The 16,696-nt window shown below is 44.4% G+C and overlaps 2 protein-coding genes across 5 annotated transcripts in view; one reads left to right on the forward strand and one right to left on the reverse strand.

The window, feature by feature from the left end:
• The first annotated feature begins 3,215 nt into the window (after positions 1 to 3,215).
• Positions 3,216 to 7,058, forward strand: Rfxap (regulatory factor X associated protein). 3 transcript variants are annotated; one of them, XM_085682547.2, is made up of 4 exons: positions 3,216 to 3,821; positions 5,039 to 5,093; positions 5,738 to 5,845; positions 6,626 to 7,058. In XM_085682547.2, exons 1-4 carry the CDS (start codon positions 3,426 to 3,428, stop codon positions 6,790 to 6,792), a joined length of 726 nt encoding a protein of 241 aa, XP_085538673.1. In that variant the 5' UTR covers positions 3,216 to 3,425; the 3' UTR covers positions 6,793 to 7,058. The 3 variants fall into 3 exon arrangements, with proteins under 3 accessions (XP_085538673.1, XP_085538674.1, XP_085538675.1); XM_085682548.2 differs by lacking the exon at positions 5,039 to 5,093 and having other exon boundaries at positions 3,216 to 3,851; XM_085682549.2 differs by lacking the exon at positions 5,039 to 5,093 and having other exon boundaries at positions 3,217 to 3,821.
• A 2,583-nt stretch (positions 7,059 to 9,641) lies between these two features.
• Positions 9,642 to 16,696, reverse strand: part of Smad9 (SMAD family member 9) — a 40,959-nt gene continuing 33,904 nt past the window's right edge. For both annotated transcript variants that reach the window (XM_048424683.3, XM_085682546.2), the window contains 2 exons: positions 16,010 to 16,266; positions 9,642 to 13,440 (listed from right to left, as the gene is read on the reverse strand). In XM_048424683.3, coding sequence (XP_048280640.1) covers positions 13,297 to 13,440; positions 16,010 to 16,266 — 401 coding nt within the window. In that variant the 3' untranslated portion in view covers positions 9,642 to 13,296. The remainder of the gene's footprint in view (positions 13,441 to 16,009; positions 16,267 to 16,696) is intronic.

Raw genomic sequence — 16,696 nt, forward strand, 5'->3', positions numbered from 1 at the left:
CTCACATTGCTTAACAAAGCACTTGTAATCCCAGCGCAGGGAAGGCAAATACAGGTAGACTCCTGAGGCTCATTGGCTATCTAGTCTAGGGCATTTGGCAAGTTCTGGCAGAGTGAGAAGCCCTGAACTTGGAGCAAAAACAAACAAACAAATAGTGGATGGGAGGACACCTGAGGAACAACAGTCCAGGTTGTTCTCCGGTGTTCACATCTCTGTGGACATACATGCATACACACCCACACTCAGACACAGGCACACACACACACACACACACACACACACACACATAATAAAACATTAACAAACTGATAAGGACAGAATATATCAATAGATGTAGAAAGGGTATTTTATAAAATGCAATATCCCTTCATGATAAAAATTCTTAGCCGATATATGGTGTGAACAAATGTCAGCACAATAAAGATCATGGCAAAGTAGCAGCTAACATATTTAGTAGGGAGAAAGCCAAAAGTTTGCTAAGATTTACATAAGCTAGGATGCTCACTTTGACCACTTGTATTCAGCACAGTACTGAAAATCCTAAACAGGGTAATCAAGAAAGAAAAAAAGATAAAGTGTATGAAATTGTAAAGAAGGAAGTTGAACAGTCACTATTTACAGATTGTATGATCTGGTATGATCTCATATGTAGAAAGTTGGTGCAGGAGAATTGTCTGTATTCTGTCAATCATACTTTAATAAAACGCTGATTGTCCAGGCAGGCAGTATAGGCGGGAAAGCCAGACAGGAAGTAGGGGTGGAGCAAAGAGACTGGGAGTATTCTGGGAAGCAGGAAGCTCCCTCCGCCATTTCTTCCCAGACCACTGAAGAGGCAACATGTGAGCTGCCACGCTGAGAAAGTACTGAGCCGTGTGGCTAACATAGATAATGATAATGGATTAATATAAGTTACAAGGACTAATAAGAAGCCTGACCTAATGGGCCAATCAGTTTATAACCTTATAGAGTCCTGTGTGTGATTTTCTTTGGGATATGCCTGCTGTGGGGTACTGGGCAGGACAGAAACCCCAACAAGCCGGCCCTTCATGCTACAGAAAGTAGCCCCAAACTATTAAAGATAACACACAAATTCAGCAAAGCTTCAAAACACAACATTCAAACTCAGTAGGGTTGCTATATACCAATAATGAAGTATCTGAAAAATAAAGAAAACAATTTATAGTAGCTATAAAACAAAATTTATGCAAAGTAACGAGAAATTTTCTCAATGAAAACTATAAATACACCTGAAATAATTTAGGAGGGGACACATACACATACAAATGGGAAGTCATCCTATATTTATGGATTGCAAAAATCAATATTATTTAAATATTCACACTGCCCAAAATAACTACAGATTCAATACAGTTTTTTATCAATTTTTATCAAAATTTTTATCAAAATGCTAGAAACAATATTTGGTGAATGAAAAAGGAAATCCTAAAATTAAATAATGCCACAAAAAAAATCTAAATAACCAAAGCCATCATGACCAAAAGGAACAAAGCAGAAAGCAAAATACACTACAAAACTGTAGTAATCAAATGAGCAAGTTATACCACCAGGTGTGATGACTCATGCTTCTAATCCCATCACTAGGGAGGCAGAGGCAAGCAGATGTCTATGAGTTCGAAGCCAGCCTGATCTACATAGAGAGTTTCAGACTCAGACAGGGCAACACAGAGATACCCTGGGGGCAGGAGGAATTAATAAATATACGATATTGTCATAAAAACAGACACATAGACCAGTGGAAAAGAATCTACAAGTACCTATGAATTAACAGAAATAATCTTCAACAAAGGTTCTAAGAACACACACTTCATTAAGTAGCCCCAGGAAAAGTGGATAGCTGCAAGCAAAAGACTTAAGTCAAACGCACATATTTTTATAAGTATATTTTTATATTATGCTCATTCTTAAATAAAGTTCATTGTTGGATTGTCGATATTAAAAAGAAAGAAAAGACTTAAACTAACCCCACACACACACACTATTTACAAAAATCAGCATAAAGGGGATTGAAGGTTGAAATATAAGACCTAAAACTGTGAACCAAATGTTCAAATGTGGGCAAATGTTCTCAGATATTGGAATGGGCAAAGACCTAATTCGATTAAACACCCCAGAAACACAAGAAATGAAAAAAAAAAGAGAGAGAAATGGATGGGTACCCAACTACAAAACTGCGGCTGAGAACAGGCAATCTCCAGAATCGGAGAAAATATTTGCGAACAATAGCTGACGATAATTAACACCCAGGATATTTAAGGAATTCACATAAATATAATGAAGATATAAGTAAAAAAAACCCAAAAAGATACCTAACAATCCAATTGAAATGGCGATATAACAGTTCATAAAGGAAGATACGAAGTCGATAGGTGTGTGTAAAAATATATATGACTAGTCTTGAAGTGCAAAGTCACAGTTTTAATTCATCCCAGAGTGGTTATTATCAGAGACAAGATCAGCAGCAGAGGTGAGGAAGTGGAGAGAAGGGACCCCTCGCACACGGCTGGTGTGCACGCCAATCTGGGCACCCACCATGGAAGTCAGCGTGGAGTTTGTGGGGGAAAGAAAACTAGAACTGTCACAGGATCCAGCGATCCCACCACTGGGAAGGTGTCAGCAAAGACGGGGCGGGGGGTGGGGGTCAGGACTGGATAGGAAATCTGGCTGAACGTGAGCCTGGCAGCAAACTTTCCTCCACGTTCGGGACTTGTTTTCAGGACGGGGCTTGGCTGGGGTGCGTGAGCTAAACCGCTTTCTCTTCTAGTTGTCCCCCAACTCCTCTTGGTGACCCTCGGGAACCTTCTTGATTTACCCGGAGGTGTTCCAGGAGGGTAGTTCTTTGAGCACCTTAGCGACGGTGGCTTGGCAGAGAGCGTCTCCCGGCGCTGTACAGATACCCGGGGCAACCGCCTTGGTCTCCCGCCTTCCGAGCTGGGGGAAGCCCCGGAGGGGGAGCTGTCGGCAGCTGCGCAGGCGCAGTCGGTGCTCTGGCATCCGCTCAGTCCCGCCTGGCAGCCTAGCGCCCTCTAGCGAACGCCAGCCGCGCAGGCGCAGTCGGCGCCCACCGGGCCACTTAACCCAGTCGCCCGAGTACTACGGGTCTCGAGAGGACGCCACCGCGCAGGCGTAATCGGTGCTGCCTGGCAGCTGCTCAGCCCCGCCCACGGAGCCCAGAAGCGCCCTCTTGCTGACACTCTCCTGGCGCAGGCGCAGTGGGTTGCCGGAGGCTCCCGGTTCCGGACGTTTCACCGGTGGCTGGTGAGATACGGTTGTGTTCCTCAGGTGCTGACGGGCCGCGGCGGCGGACCCGGAGCTCTGGCGGCATCACGGAGGCGCAGGCTGTGTCCGAGGGTTCGGGGCCCGGCGCCGCTGGTCCCGGGACGGCCCCTCCGGTGACGGTACTAGTGATGCGGCAGGACGAGGCGGCGGCGGATGGCGCGCTAAGGCCGGGCCCGGCGGGGAGCGAGGCGGCGGCGGATGCCGAGGACGAGGCGGGGGACGACGACGCCGACCTACTGGACACTTCGGACCCCGCGGGCGGCGGCGAGAGTGCGGCCAGCCCCGAGGAGCTGGAGGACGAGGGTGCCGAGGGCGGCAGCGGGGCGCGCAGGAGGGGCTCCAAGACCTGCACCTACGAGGGCTGCCGCGAGACCACCAGCCAGGTAGCCAAGCAGCGCAAGCCCTGGATGTGCAAGAAGCACCGCAACAAGATGTACAAGGACAAGTACAAGAAGAAGAAGAGCGATCAGGCCCTGGGCTCCGGTGGCGCCTCGGCGGCCAGCGCAGGCAATGTCAAGCTGGAGGTATGCGCCTCGGGTCCCGGGCCAGGGCAGGTGGGTGCCACTCCACTATCTACACAAATGCAGGGTCTCCCCCGCCTGCTCCCAAGGGGGCTGGGCTCATCTTCCACTCCCGGGGCGGGGGGTAAGTGAGCAGACAGCGAGACCCCCAGCTGATGATGGCACTTTGGAGGTGATCTGCTCCTCTTGTCATTAACCCATTTCTACTCTCTACCATGGGGCATCATGCCTGTTTACTTACCCTGTCCTTGGTTGTCAGTACCTTCAGTGCCCCTATCCTTTTCTTAACCCCGCCCCCCCCGAAAAGTTGGATTATTAGTGGGGTGCTAGGTCACGAAACACTTTGGGGTTGCTTGATGTGACTCGCATGGGAGAGTAAAAGCAAGTGTACTCCGCAATTGGGGTTCTGCTGCTAGCGCTATGGACTTGGGCCCGTTATTCACCTCGCTTAAGTTTTGGCTATTTTGTTTGTTGGCCTTAAAACAATGCCCTATCAGTGCTTCTTCAGATTTTATTTTGGGTAGGTGAAAATTCTAATTGGTGTGCATTTCAGCTCATACTCAGCAAAATCAAAAAAATGTTTGAGCTGTTTAAAACAAACAAACAAAAGAATCCCTAAACGGTAGGAACACCCCTTGTCACAAACATCCCTTTTGAAAGGGGAATTCTACCACTTGTGGAAGCTGGGCCTAGATGAATCAAAAGTATTTCTACTACAAGTGTCTTTGATTTTGTTTTTTATTTGATTTTGATTTTAACTTCCTAAACCTACCTACAGCGTGCGCTTGACTAGGGTCAAGTCAGTCAGTTCGTTCTAGCATTCCATGTATTGTGCACATAAACCAAACATCTCTGTAAATAGGGGTAACTGGAGAGAGTTAGAGGAAGATGTTTTCTTTACTTTCTGTGATATTAGAATCCTCTTTTATAGTTTTGAGATGTAAAGCATGTATGTATGTATGGAAGATTTTTCTAACCGAAGTTTGCTAAATATCTCATAATGAAGGGGGAAAGTGATATTTTAATAGACACTCAGGAGCCAGTAGATAAAAGGGCAAGAGAAAAACCAAAACAAAAAAATCCCAAATAAAGATAACACTGCCAGATCCATGTTATGCTTGGTCTCATGGAAAGCATTTTGTTTAGGTAAAGCAAGTTCTTTGCATGTGCAAGGCCCTAGATCCAACTCTTAGCCCATTTCTCTCTCTTCATTGTCACAGCGTGGTTTTATCAGGGGGCAGAGCGTTTCACATAACTTCAGCAACATTCTCTTACGTAAGGAAAAGCTAAGTATTTAGATTCTTTCATATTTGGGAGTAAACACTGCTTGTTTTTTATGGGATTTGAGGGCTCAGGTAAGGTTGCTGTCGCAGCTTGCTGTTTACTCCGTACTGGTGACTTCACACCTGTGATTTCCAGCCCCTTCTAGCCCCTTTACTCAGAAAGCTGTATTGCCTGCTTCTGTAAGCAGTATTTTACTGTCTCCTTCACACCTGAGGGGTGTGAATCCGGTGTGTCTCCAGCATCTCTTTAGCAGTAGATTGCCTCCGAATTCATTTATTTTATCCAAAAGCAGGCAGACTGTTTTGACTTAGATTGTTCCGTAGAGAGAATTTGGTTTCGCTTGGCATTCTTCTGTTATATTGAAAACAGCGGACAGGTAAGCCCCTCTGCCCAATATCTTCAATTTGAGACCTCATAGGAGACTACAGACCCCTGTCTGGAAAGCCTGAAGGGAGGGGTTTTTCTCTGAATTAATGGCCAGCACCCTGCCTGTGACTTACCAAGAGACTTTCCTAAAGTTTCACAGAAACTGAACAAAAGGAAGAAAACCAAAGATGTGTTCATTATCACTGAAAGGCCTGCTATAATTATTGTAGATTATAATACCATGTTAAATGTTCTTTCATTGACCCCAGGAAAGTGCAGACAACATACTCTCCATTGTCAAGCAAAGAACAGGATCTTTCGGGGATCGCCCTGCAAGGCCTACTCTGTTAGAACAAGTGTTAAATCAGAAAAGACTGGTAAGTGTTTTCTTGTAAAGTAGATGCAGATCTGTTAGGGAAAAAACCTGCTTGTTCTCAGTGGAGCAGTTTTCCCTTTTTAAGACTGAAGTGGTTCACTGCCATCAGAAGTGCACAGTACTGTGCCTCTGGACACGCTGGTGATGCCCCGTTCCTCCAGGACTGCAGTGGAAGGAACACCCTGAGCCCTGTTTCTTCACTGACTAATGTTTGAGCAAGATGAAATTCTAAAACACTCTAAATATATGGAATAGTACTGTAATGAAATTGAGATATAATTACTAGTATTTAATAAGGGTCTCTGATGTAAAACTGGTAGGAATGATCAGAAGTCATTCAGGAAAGAAGCGATTGATAAATACTGGAATATTTGGATAGTAATTTGAAGGAAAGAATTTAACTCATACTACATAATTTTTTGGTAGATTATTAGAAATTTTTTAAAAAATTGAATTCAGATTTCATCACAAAATCCACAATGAGGTATTATAATGTTGAAGAATCGTGAAGTAAAGATTTTAACTTGACAATATAAAAATGTAGACAAAGGCAGTGCTGAAAATTAAAACTGCAAAGTGACATAGGAAAAATAGAGGCAACAGATATAAAAGGCTGGTCAGTATGTTTATATTATTATAACATCCCGGCACTTGAAAGACTCAGGCCAGGGGTGTTGCCTTGAGTTCAAAGCCAGCCTGGCTATGGTGTGAGACCTGATCTTAACCAACAAAAAATATGATAATTCTATTAATAATCTCTTTTCCTTCTTTTCTCTTTAAGTCATTACTAAGAAGTCCAGAAGTTGTCCAGTTTTTACAGAAACAGCAGCAGCTATTAAATCAACAAGGTTTGGAGCAAAGACAGCAGCAGTTTCCAGGAGCTCCAGTGTGAGTGGCTCACCAACTGTGGTTTCTCTTACTATAATGGATGGATGGACTTTATACTAAAGGTGATATCCCAACAGTCAGGCATTGGTGGTGCACACCTGGAATCCCTGTACTTGGGAGACGGAGCCAAGAGGATCCCAAGTTTGAGCCAGCCTAGGCTACATAGCAAGCTTCTTTCTCAAAAAGAAAAAAAAAAAAGAGGTAGAGAGAGGCTGTTAACAAAAATATTTTCCTATAAATGTGCATTTGCATTTGGGGATAGATAAGTATTGCATTTTTGCATCTAATCCTTCCAGATCGCTATGAGTTTGAAAAAAGTCCCCTTTACAGTTTTTTAATGTTTTTCTACTTCAGTTGTGCATACTGGAGCTAATGAGGCAGTTACTTTCTGTGGAAGTTATGGTTCATAGTAATATCAATTCATCCGGTACCATGATTCTCTCCGGAGGCATGGAACGGAGTGTTTGGGGTTGTCGTAGAGACATTAAACATAGCCAGGCTGGGGTGAGGGACCAGGAATACTGAACATTTTCAGGGTCTGTGCTATTCCCACAGCTAAGTGTTCCCTTGCCGTTAATTCACCTCAGCTGCAGCAATAGACAGCCTAAGGTCAGGTTCAGACAGGAGCCATGAGAGCTGAGTGTGTTCACACCTGTGAGGCGAGTGGTCGTGTAAACTGCAGAGAGTGCACTAAAGTGGGCACCTTGGCTGCTCTCACTCTCCTCCAAGGCAGACCATCTCTTGAATTTGTCAGTTTAGATATCTCAGCCCACCAAGGCTTCATAAAGGAGATTCTGAAAATAGAGGAACACTCCACATTTTGTCAGTGGTTTTCAGAACTACTTTAACTCGTATTCCTAAGTACTATTTATTTATTAAAAGATTCATGAATTATTTTTTTTTTACTTGCTCCTAAGAAAACTTTAAAAAGGCAAAAATACCATAAGATGAAGAATCAAATGTCAAGAGTGTATCCAGGAGTAGGTTAATAAAATGTGTCACAGGCTGAACTCTGCAGAAGTGTGTGGTTGATTCCTAAGCTCTGAAATGTACATGATGTTAGCTTACAGCTGTTATAGTAAGTACTCAAGGGCTGGGGGTGAGCTTAGCCTTAGAGCACTTGCCTAGCCTGTGTGGAGGCCCTCGTTCAAGTCCCTGCATCACCACCACAACAAACAGAGGGAAAAGGATGTTTTTCTTCATTTTTGTGCAGTACACCTGTGTACCTGAAAAAAAAAAAAAGTTTTGCCGAAATCATTCATTAAAGTCCTGTTTTTGACCTTAGATTTGTCTCTTGTACTTATTTCTGTAGTTGCTTCACACTGGCTATTCGTTCACTGTCTGGTACTGTTCTTACAGTAAATGGAGCTTTATTGTTTCTGTAGACTTGCAGGCCTTGCACTCAATGAGCCCATGGGCCACACATGTCCTAGGGCAGCTGTGACTCTGCCCAGCACATTTGTAGTGACTGTCACGTTGCAGTACCGAAAGGGTGGATATCCCTGACAGAACTTGTTAACTTTTGTAGCAAAATAGCCCAGCTTATACTTCAGTTATAAAAATGTGACATCAATAGAGAAAATGAATAGATCCATGTTTTAAAAATCTGGAGATGGCTTAAATACTTGTTAAGCCCTAGAGTAGATCAAGGGCTTCAGAGTCTTTCTCTAAGGTGTTAAGAATAAAGTATATACCCATTCATGAATTTAGATAGGAATTAGGATAGTTTCCAATAAAGCTTAATTATTACCTGTCATATTGGAAATTTTTATCCCTTAAAATGTCTGTAAGGATCTTGCTTTAGAGTAGATGTTCTGCAGCTATCCACACTCCCCCATTCTCTATACTCATGAGTTCTGTAGCTTCTTCACCAACAGGCTTTTCTTTACCTGACCCTAGTTCGGGAAATAATGGAGTGCCAGCCTAAAGATAACCTCTGAGCATTTTGAACATTCACACTTACATATTTAGACTCCCACCTAGTTACCATAGTAACAAGCCCTAGCCTGCACGGTGAGGTCTACGGTCTAATCTGTTATACTGTCTGATAACCTGACACATGACACCACTGAGGCTATGTGACATAAACTATCCATCCCTTGCCAGGTAAGTTTTATGCCAGCCTAAGGCAGCTAAGAGTCCAAAACCACCCTGTAGACCTGTCAATGCTGAACAGTTACTGAAGGGTTGGGATTGAAGGCTATGGAGTTTGGGGTGGGTCAAGTCAATATTTATGCTAGTGAGTAACTGATACACTTAGTTGTTAGGGTTATTTTTCACCAGATAACAAATTTTAAAATTGGTGAACTTCATCAGAGAAGACATAGTAAGCTCTTACCCTGAAGGAAGTAGATGTGATGGTGGATGGATGGAAGACGCTGGAGGTTTCAAGAAAAGAGAAATGCACCCAGCCCCCATGATTTAAAAATAATACAATTTCCTCCAGCATCTCCAGAATCAGCCCTGCCAGCACCTTGGCACTGGCACAGAGGGACTGATTTCAGACTTGTGGCTTTCAGAACTCTGAAATACTTCTGTCTTGTGGTACTTTTTTTTTTATCAGCAGCAAGAAGGGAGGGCTTAACTCATTAGGCTCCATGAACGGCTTACCTAGAAATGCTAGGTTTTTTGTTTGTTTGTTTCTGAGGGGATATTAGCTTGCATACCAAGCCACTAAAACCACAAGTGAAGATACTTTTAGCTGCAAGAGTGTGGATTACCGAGTTTAAAAGGCACCCCAGTGTTCTAAAACAGTTCTGATTGTACACTATGTAGCCTCTGCCCCTTACCAAGGCTTTCTGAACCCCAACCAGCTCACAGCGGTTAAAAGTTAGAACCAGGAGGACAACTTGGGCAGGGGAAACACAAGCAGCTCACAAACACTTCAAGTCATCCGCAATCGTACAAGCTTCTCTTAGAAAACAGTTTAATCAATTAGACATATTTCAGGGCATATGAAAAATAAATGATTTTGAGTGACAGTTTTCCTTACACATTCAGGTGTTTGACGCACCACCTGCTAATGCTCTTACTATATACACACTCCTTGACTAACATGCACAGTGCTGAGTCGCTAAGGTAGGATGCTCAACTGACGATGTGTATTAGGTTCATGTTTTACTTCCAATATTTCATCATGCAAAGGTTTATTTAGTTGTGGCCTGGCGCTAAGTTGGGGAGAGGTTGTCAACCACCCCTAATTTCAGTAAGGTATCCTTAAAATTACACATAAAATGCTGATTACTTCAAGATCTTTTTTTTTAAAGTGCCGCCAATGTTTTTACAGCATGAAGTCTTAAAATCCCATTTTCCTAGTAGGATAGCTTATGATTAAGCATCTTAAGGAACCACAGATCACATACATAGAATTGCTATCTAAAGTTCGAAAGAAAAAAAAACGAGCCCAAGATGTATTTACAGCATTGTCTACCATGAACCACCAGATGTGTATAGCATTTTCAAGACAGAAAGCGAGGCTGCTGGATCAAAGGCATCTCTTGGTGGTCTGTTCTATACTCATTTGAACTTATCTTTAACATATGTGAGGGTTACCCACCCTCTACAGTTCAGCTGCTGAATCCTAGCAGCTGAGATGTGGAATGCATGGAATATTTTGCTTTATTAAATATATACATGAAATATCTGGAACACATTCAGAATTAAGCAGGAGCTTGACATCCAGTAGGCGATGTTTATAAAATGCTTTTGCTACTGTTCTTCCTGCTGTCATTATGGGGATAACTCCATCCTTAGACTACAATGAAAAGAGGATTCTAAATGCTAGTGAGGTTGCCACTTTTGCTGGCTATGCAACAGAATACCCAAATTGTTGCTAAAAGGCAGCTGGTAACATTATCACCTAGCTGAAACAAAGTAGCCAGGTCTTATTTTTGTGAAGGCTCACACAAACACTGACTCAGACAGGGTGATAAGCATCCAGCCTCTTGTGGGCAGACCAGACCGGTGCAGTTCTGCATTGCATGACCCCCGCCCAGGACAACTGGACCGAGGTCTGCAGTGGGTAAGGACCTGGCCTGCCTACTGTCCTCTTGATCCTGCAAAACAAAACCACGCAGCGTATTTTTGCTTGTCTGTTTCATGGACTGTATGTCAAATGGTCAAAGAAGTCTTAAGTATTACATTATGATATTTTAGATCCCTTAGCAGTCAAAGGAGGGGGGGAACCAATTAAAATGTGACTATGTTACATAAGCAGAGGGCTAGCATCTCTTTAATGCTAAATTCTCTGATGGTATATATGCACCTACGTCCTGATTCCTTTCTCAAAGAAATCAGGCACACTTAGATATTTAGTCTGCTTTCTTAATATTGCAAGGAAGTCAATTGGTTTGTTTCATTTTTTTAAATTTTGTTTTTAAGCTTCCACTTTTGTTTTGAGACAGACTGTCCCTTTTGTCTTGAGACTCACTGTGTAGTCCAGGCTGCATTGAATTCACAGAGATCCACCTGCCTCTGCCTCCCCAGTGTGCCTCCACCACATCTGGAAGCTTCTACCTCTGAACAGTGCAGTAAAGCTACATTATCGCCAGAGGGTGTTTAACCACTGTGGAAGAGAGCAAGAGGACTGCTGGACATCTGGGACAAATACTTTGTAGCCTTGTGTGGCTACTCAGAAAAGATCTGCCATAGCAATGACTTCTCCAAAAAATGAAGCTGGGGGAACTATCAGGAATATAGGGATACAAGGAGGTGGGGTGGCAAGGAATAAGAGTGGCACTTATGCAAAGATAAATTACCTAGTTGTTCTGAAAAGACATAAAATTTCAACAGAGTAATCATTAAGAACTTGATGACATTTTTTTTTTCCAAGCCCAAGAAAATTTGCTTGTGTGGATCTTAAAAGTTCTGAGATCTGATGTCTGGGCAAATGACTTGCTGTTAGATTTGTGGCCCCCTGGAGGTGGGGACTGCCTCTGATGTACATTTGATTCCGCGGCACCTGACATTGTACCTGGTACACACAAATGCACGAGGCAGACTGCATGAATCAGTGAGCTTGGATCTTTCTACACTCTAAGTGGGCTCCCAGGCTTTAATGCGAGACAGAAATGATGTGTATATATCATACATATTTATGATATATATATGATAGGTTTTATAGATACAGTTAGGCATTGTGAGTATAACTTGTCATATATCTATCTTACATACAATTGGATGGGAGCAACAAATGCATATGCATTGATGCTAGGTAGAACAGATTAAACGAAGGAAACTCAGATTCCAGAAGCTCTATCCTTCACAAGCACAAACACCGTCTTAAAGAATGTGCTTCACCAAAGGGCATGAAGTAAACTTACAAGCAATGCGGTAATCATCGCGAGGCACATGCCATGAAATCGGAAGGAAATTTTCCCTTTATCATCCAAAGACAGAAATAGCAGACTTTAAGGATACATGCACAGAGCCATATGCACGTATATACACATTTCTAAAGATGCTCTCTTGTTCACTACCTCTGTCTCCTCAAAAATGTAGGCCAGATGAAGCATCCCTACTGCACTTGGGAAGTTATATCCAGGTGTTTCAGCCAACACAGGTGCCAGGCTAAGTACTATATAAATATGACCCAGAGGGGCTTCTAAATTGCCCAGAGGCTTTGCTGTTGTTTTAATCATTGAAACTAATTATATTTGTCACCAGGCGGCAAGATGTGGCAAAGGGGTGCCCTGCCTTGGAGGCTTCAGTCTGCGCACATTGGACAGTGCGAGTGGCCACACGATGCTCCTCCCACCTTATACAGCTCTGTCCCTGCACAGGGCTTGCACATAGTCTGCACAGGCAGACACAGCCATCCGCAAGGCTACCTGGCCGGGAGAACCGGAAGCTGGAGCCTAACTGGAAGCAGGAGCCCTCTGTGCTCCTTGGGACCGAATTCTGTTCTAACACTCAGGGTCATGGCTCCTCCAGGCTGTTTCCCCTTATCAGTCTCTTTTGTTTTTAAGCAGCGGTGACGTGACTCTAAGCTTCACAGTTTCTCCGTTTCCAATCACAGTTTCAATCTGTTTAAACGTACCGCTGACGTCGGCCCAGAAGCCGGCTTTGCCTATTCCAACTTCAGAGATAGAGTTTCTGAGGTTTATCCCACAGATCACTGAACGAGTTTGATTTTCTTTCTTGCCATTCACATTGAAAATGAGAGCTTTGAAACCATGTGGATTTGATTCGGTTTTGCTCTAGTGCTCCTAAACACTATTCTTTTATTTTTCTCTTTTTCTTATTGTAAGCAGCTTTATGTTTACACTAGCAGGCATGACATTCTGTACCGTGACAAGCTGACTAGAGTGGTCAATGCCCTTCACATGCTGTCTCCCCTCTCACCAAAGACATGGCTTCTCATTCTAGCACTGGCCTGGAAAACATTCTTCTTCAACCACACTGTACTAGTCCCGGGTTAACTAGTAGCACACACACACAAAAAATAGTGATAAAATGTGAATAGTATACATTATATGTATTTACATCTGCATCCAAAAGCTTCCGTTGGCTGCAGGAACCACTGCCTGCATCTATTCTGTGGAAATGTAGCCGACGACGTGACTGTTAAGACACTGAAGAAATGGGGTTATGTGGGGAGCCCATCTGAGTTAAAACCTTGTCCAGCCACTGCAGTGGTCCATGAAGATGAATCTCAATCCAGCAGGGGGTGCTTGTGACATCCTGACGATGATATTCAGCTCCCCAGCCCTGAAAAGCAAGAAAAGAGCCCAGAATGAATTGTGACTCTTTGCCAGGGGTTTCCTAGTTAGAAGTGACCCTCGACTCCCACCTGGATTCTGTTAACAGCTCCTTTAAAATATTTTTTTTAACTTTTATGGTTTTATTTTTGTGTACGAGTGTTTCGTTTGTTTGCATATCTACGCACTACGTATGTGCGGTGCCTACGTATGTGCGGTGCCTGTAGATGTTTACTTGTTTACATAACTATGCACTAAGTGTGTGCAGTGTCTGTGCAAGTCAGAAGAGGGTGTCAGATCCCCTGGAACTGGAGTTATAAAAGCCGCCATGTGGGTGCTGGGAACTGAACCCAGGTCCTCTGCAAGAGTAACCAGTGCTCTTAACCCCTGGTCAACCCCTCCAGCCCCCGCAGTGGCTTCTAAGCAGCCTCTCTCACGGCAGCCCGGCACACCTTTTCTCCACTTAGCAGTCAAATGGCCCTTTAAAGGCAGACCGGAACTGGGTGGGTGCTCCATGCCAGTCACACCAGCAGGAGAGGGAACAGAAGCAGCAAGAGGCAGAGCTCAAGGCCAGCTTGGGCAACACAGAAAGACCCTGTGCCCAAACAAACAAAAGAACAAGTCTCTCAGCATCCCAAAGCGCTGATCTCTGCCCGGCTCTCAGGAAATGCTCCAATCTCTTTTGCACCCAACTCCTCCCTGCCCAAGGCTGCAGTCAGTTCGTCCGGTTTCCCTCCCATATTCAGCCAGGGGCTTTCTCCACCCCTATGGCTTTCCTACACGGGACCCAGGACCTTCTGGCCTCTGCCGGCACACACTACTCCCGCGATGCCTCCCCGCCTGTAACCTCTCTATTTCCCTTTATCTGATTCATTCCGCTCGCGTGCCGCTTGCTGCCTTTCTCTCCCAGTATACTGGTTCCACAAGGCAGAGAGGCCTATGAGTAACCAACACTCAGGCCTGGGAACTTCCCAACTTCAGGGCAGCACCTGGCCCGCCCCTGGCAGCTGCCCAATAAAGAGTTGTTGATTGGCTGACTGACGGAGAGCTATGGCCAGTAAAATCACAGCTGAAAAAAACAAAAAACAAAAAACAAAAACCTTTCAAGATGTTCTGCACTTTCACCTACAATGACCAACACCTGTGTCGGGTCATCCGTAAAATTTTAAACTAATCATTGCCACTTTTTATTTTGTTTAAGTCCTTGCAGGGCTAGCAGTGAATCTCAGCGCTGAAGTGACTGCCTAGTCTGTGTGACCACCCAAGGTTTTGCCTCATCATCGCATGGAGGAGGAAGCAGGAAGGGGGTTGGGGAAGAGAATCTCTATGTATGTTTGTATTACAGTAATTACCTATGAGATACCCACAGCTCATCCTCATTAAAAAAATATGGACTCAGGAAAAATCACTGTCCCGTTCAAGGATGGTTCACTAACGGTGAGTTGCTGCCCCCTGCTGGCTGCAATGCGACAGTGTACTGGACATTTTCCTGCCTTGAAAGATGAAAAAAGCTGGCTTGTTCTCATAAAAGGTCCCTTTAAGACGTTTTCCCTGGTTTTCAAGGCAGGGTCTCTCTGTGTAACAGCTCTTACTGTTCGGGAACTCATAGAGAGATTCACCTTCCTCTGCCTCCCAAGTGCAGGGATTAAAGGTGTGTGCCACCACCGCTCAGTTTAAGAACTGAAAACTATATGTGCTGATCCTTACTTTTAAAATAATTACTAAAATTATCAGTATGATACAATATAATTTGGGTATAGAAAAATAAGACAACCATTGATCATAGTAACTAACTTTTCCCCTCCACCTCAAGACAGGGTTTCCTCTGTGTAACAGCTCGGGCTGTTCTGGAACTTGCTTATACAGAACAGGCTGGCCTCAAACTCACGGAGATCCGCCTGCCTCTGCCTCCCAAGTGCTGGGATTAAAGGCGTGCGCTACCACTTCCTGGCTATCATTTAAATGGCTAGTAAAACTTACTTTAAGGCTAGGAGCGTAGCTCAGTAGAGGGCACTTACCTAACTCAATCAGGAAGCCCTGGTTTTCACCCCCAGTGCTGCTTTTAAAAAGGCAAATGGGGCCTGGAGAGATGGCTCAGTGGTTAAGAAGCACTGGCTGTTCTTGCTGAGGACCTGAGTTCAATTCCCAGTACCCACAGGACAGCTCACACAACAACCTGTAACTCCAGTTTGGGGGGGGGGGTGTCTGGCGCCCTCTTCTGGCCTTTTTGGGCCAAGAATGTTCATGAATTCCCCCCCCCCCCCGACTGAAGACAGTTGATGGCATTTACAGAGGGTAATTTTCTTTAAGGCTGTGACCCCTGGATGGTGGCCTGAACCACACACTATTTCCTTTGGCTGGCCCCACACCCAGGAATATATGAGCAGCTGAAGTTGGACTAGATAATTAAAAAAAAAACAAACAAAAAAAAAAACAGGGCAAGAATCAAAATTTTTAGAAGAAAAAAAACCAAAGTTGTTATCCGTCTGAGCTGGCTGAGCAAATGCCACGTCCAGTCAGGAGCATTTTGCGCTTCCTGCCCATTTTCCTCTTTACAGCCCCAGAGCCAGCAGCCTCACCTTCACAAAGCTCATCCGAATCGTGCACATCTTGGTCAGCTCGTACACAACCTCAAAGCCGTGGTGCACTGACTGAGCGAGCAGCTGGGCGAAGAGCTGGTTGTTGAAGACCTTGAGGCTGCAGCCGCTGGGGATCTTGCAGACAGTGGCGGGGTGGAAGCCGTGCTGGTAGTTGCAGTTCCGGCTCTGGACGAAGATGCTGCTGTCGCTCACGCATTCTGCATACACCTCGCCCCCAACGTAGTACAGATGCACACCTGTGGACACAAAACCCACACTCTTTCTACTCGGCTCCCTTCCTGTGACTCCTAGCACCTCAAGGGATGGGAGCCTCTGCAGTCAGGTTAGCTCTTACACCATCACTGGTCATAGAAGAGGTGTGTGCCCCAAATATCCACTTGTTTCGACTTTTTCTATAAATCCCCTACAGAGTTCAACCTTGAGGGCTGCAGAGACAGCTCAGCTCTCCGCATCCAAATTGCAATTCACAACCATCTGCAATGAACTGGTTCCAGGGGATCTGTTGCCCTCTTCTGGCCTCTATGGGCACTACATACACATGGTACATACACATGCATACATACAGGCAAAACCCCCATACACATAAAATAAAAACAAAATTTTAATTTATTTTTATTTGATGTTCATGAGGGTTTTGCCTTCATGTGTGTCTCTATGGGGGTGTCA

This window comes from Myodes glareolus, chromosome 20, assembly GCF_982192425.1.
Source record: "Myodes glareolus chromosome 20, mMyoGla1.1, whole genome shotgun sequence".
NCBI lineage: Eukaryota > Metazoa > Chordata > Mammalia > Rodentia > Cricetidae > Myodes > Myodes glareolus.

Excerpts from the sequence above, each read along its gene's own strand:
- Rfxap (XM_085682547.2), top strand. The coding sequence starts at position 3,426 with ATGCGGCAGGACGAGGCGGCGGCGGATGGCGCGCTAAGGCCGGGCCCG. Across the intron at positions 3,822-5,038 it reads CAGGCAATGTCAAGCTGGAG|CGTGGTTTTATCAGGGGGCA; the intron begins GTATGCGCCTCG and ends TCATTGTCACAG. Across the intron at positions 5,846-6,625 it reads TGTTAAATCAGAAAAGACTG|TCATTACTAAGAAGTCCAGA; the intron begins GTAAGTGTTTTC and ends TTTCTCTTTAAG.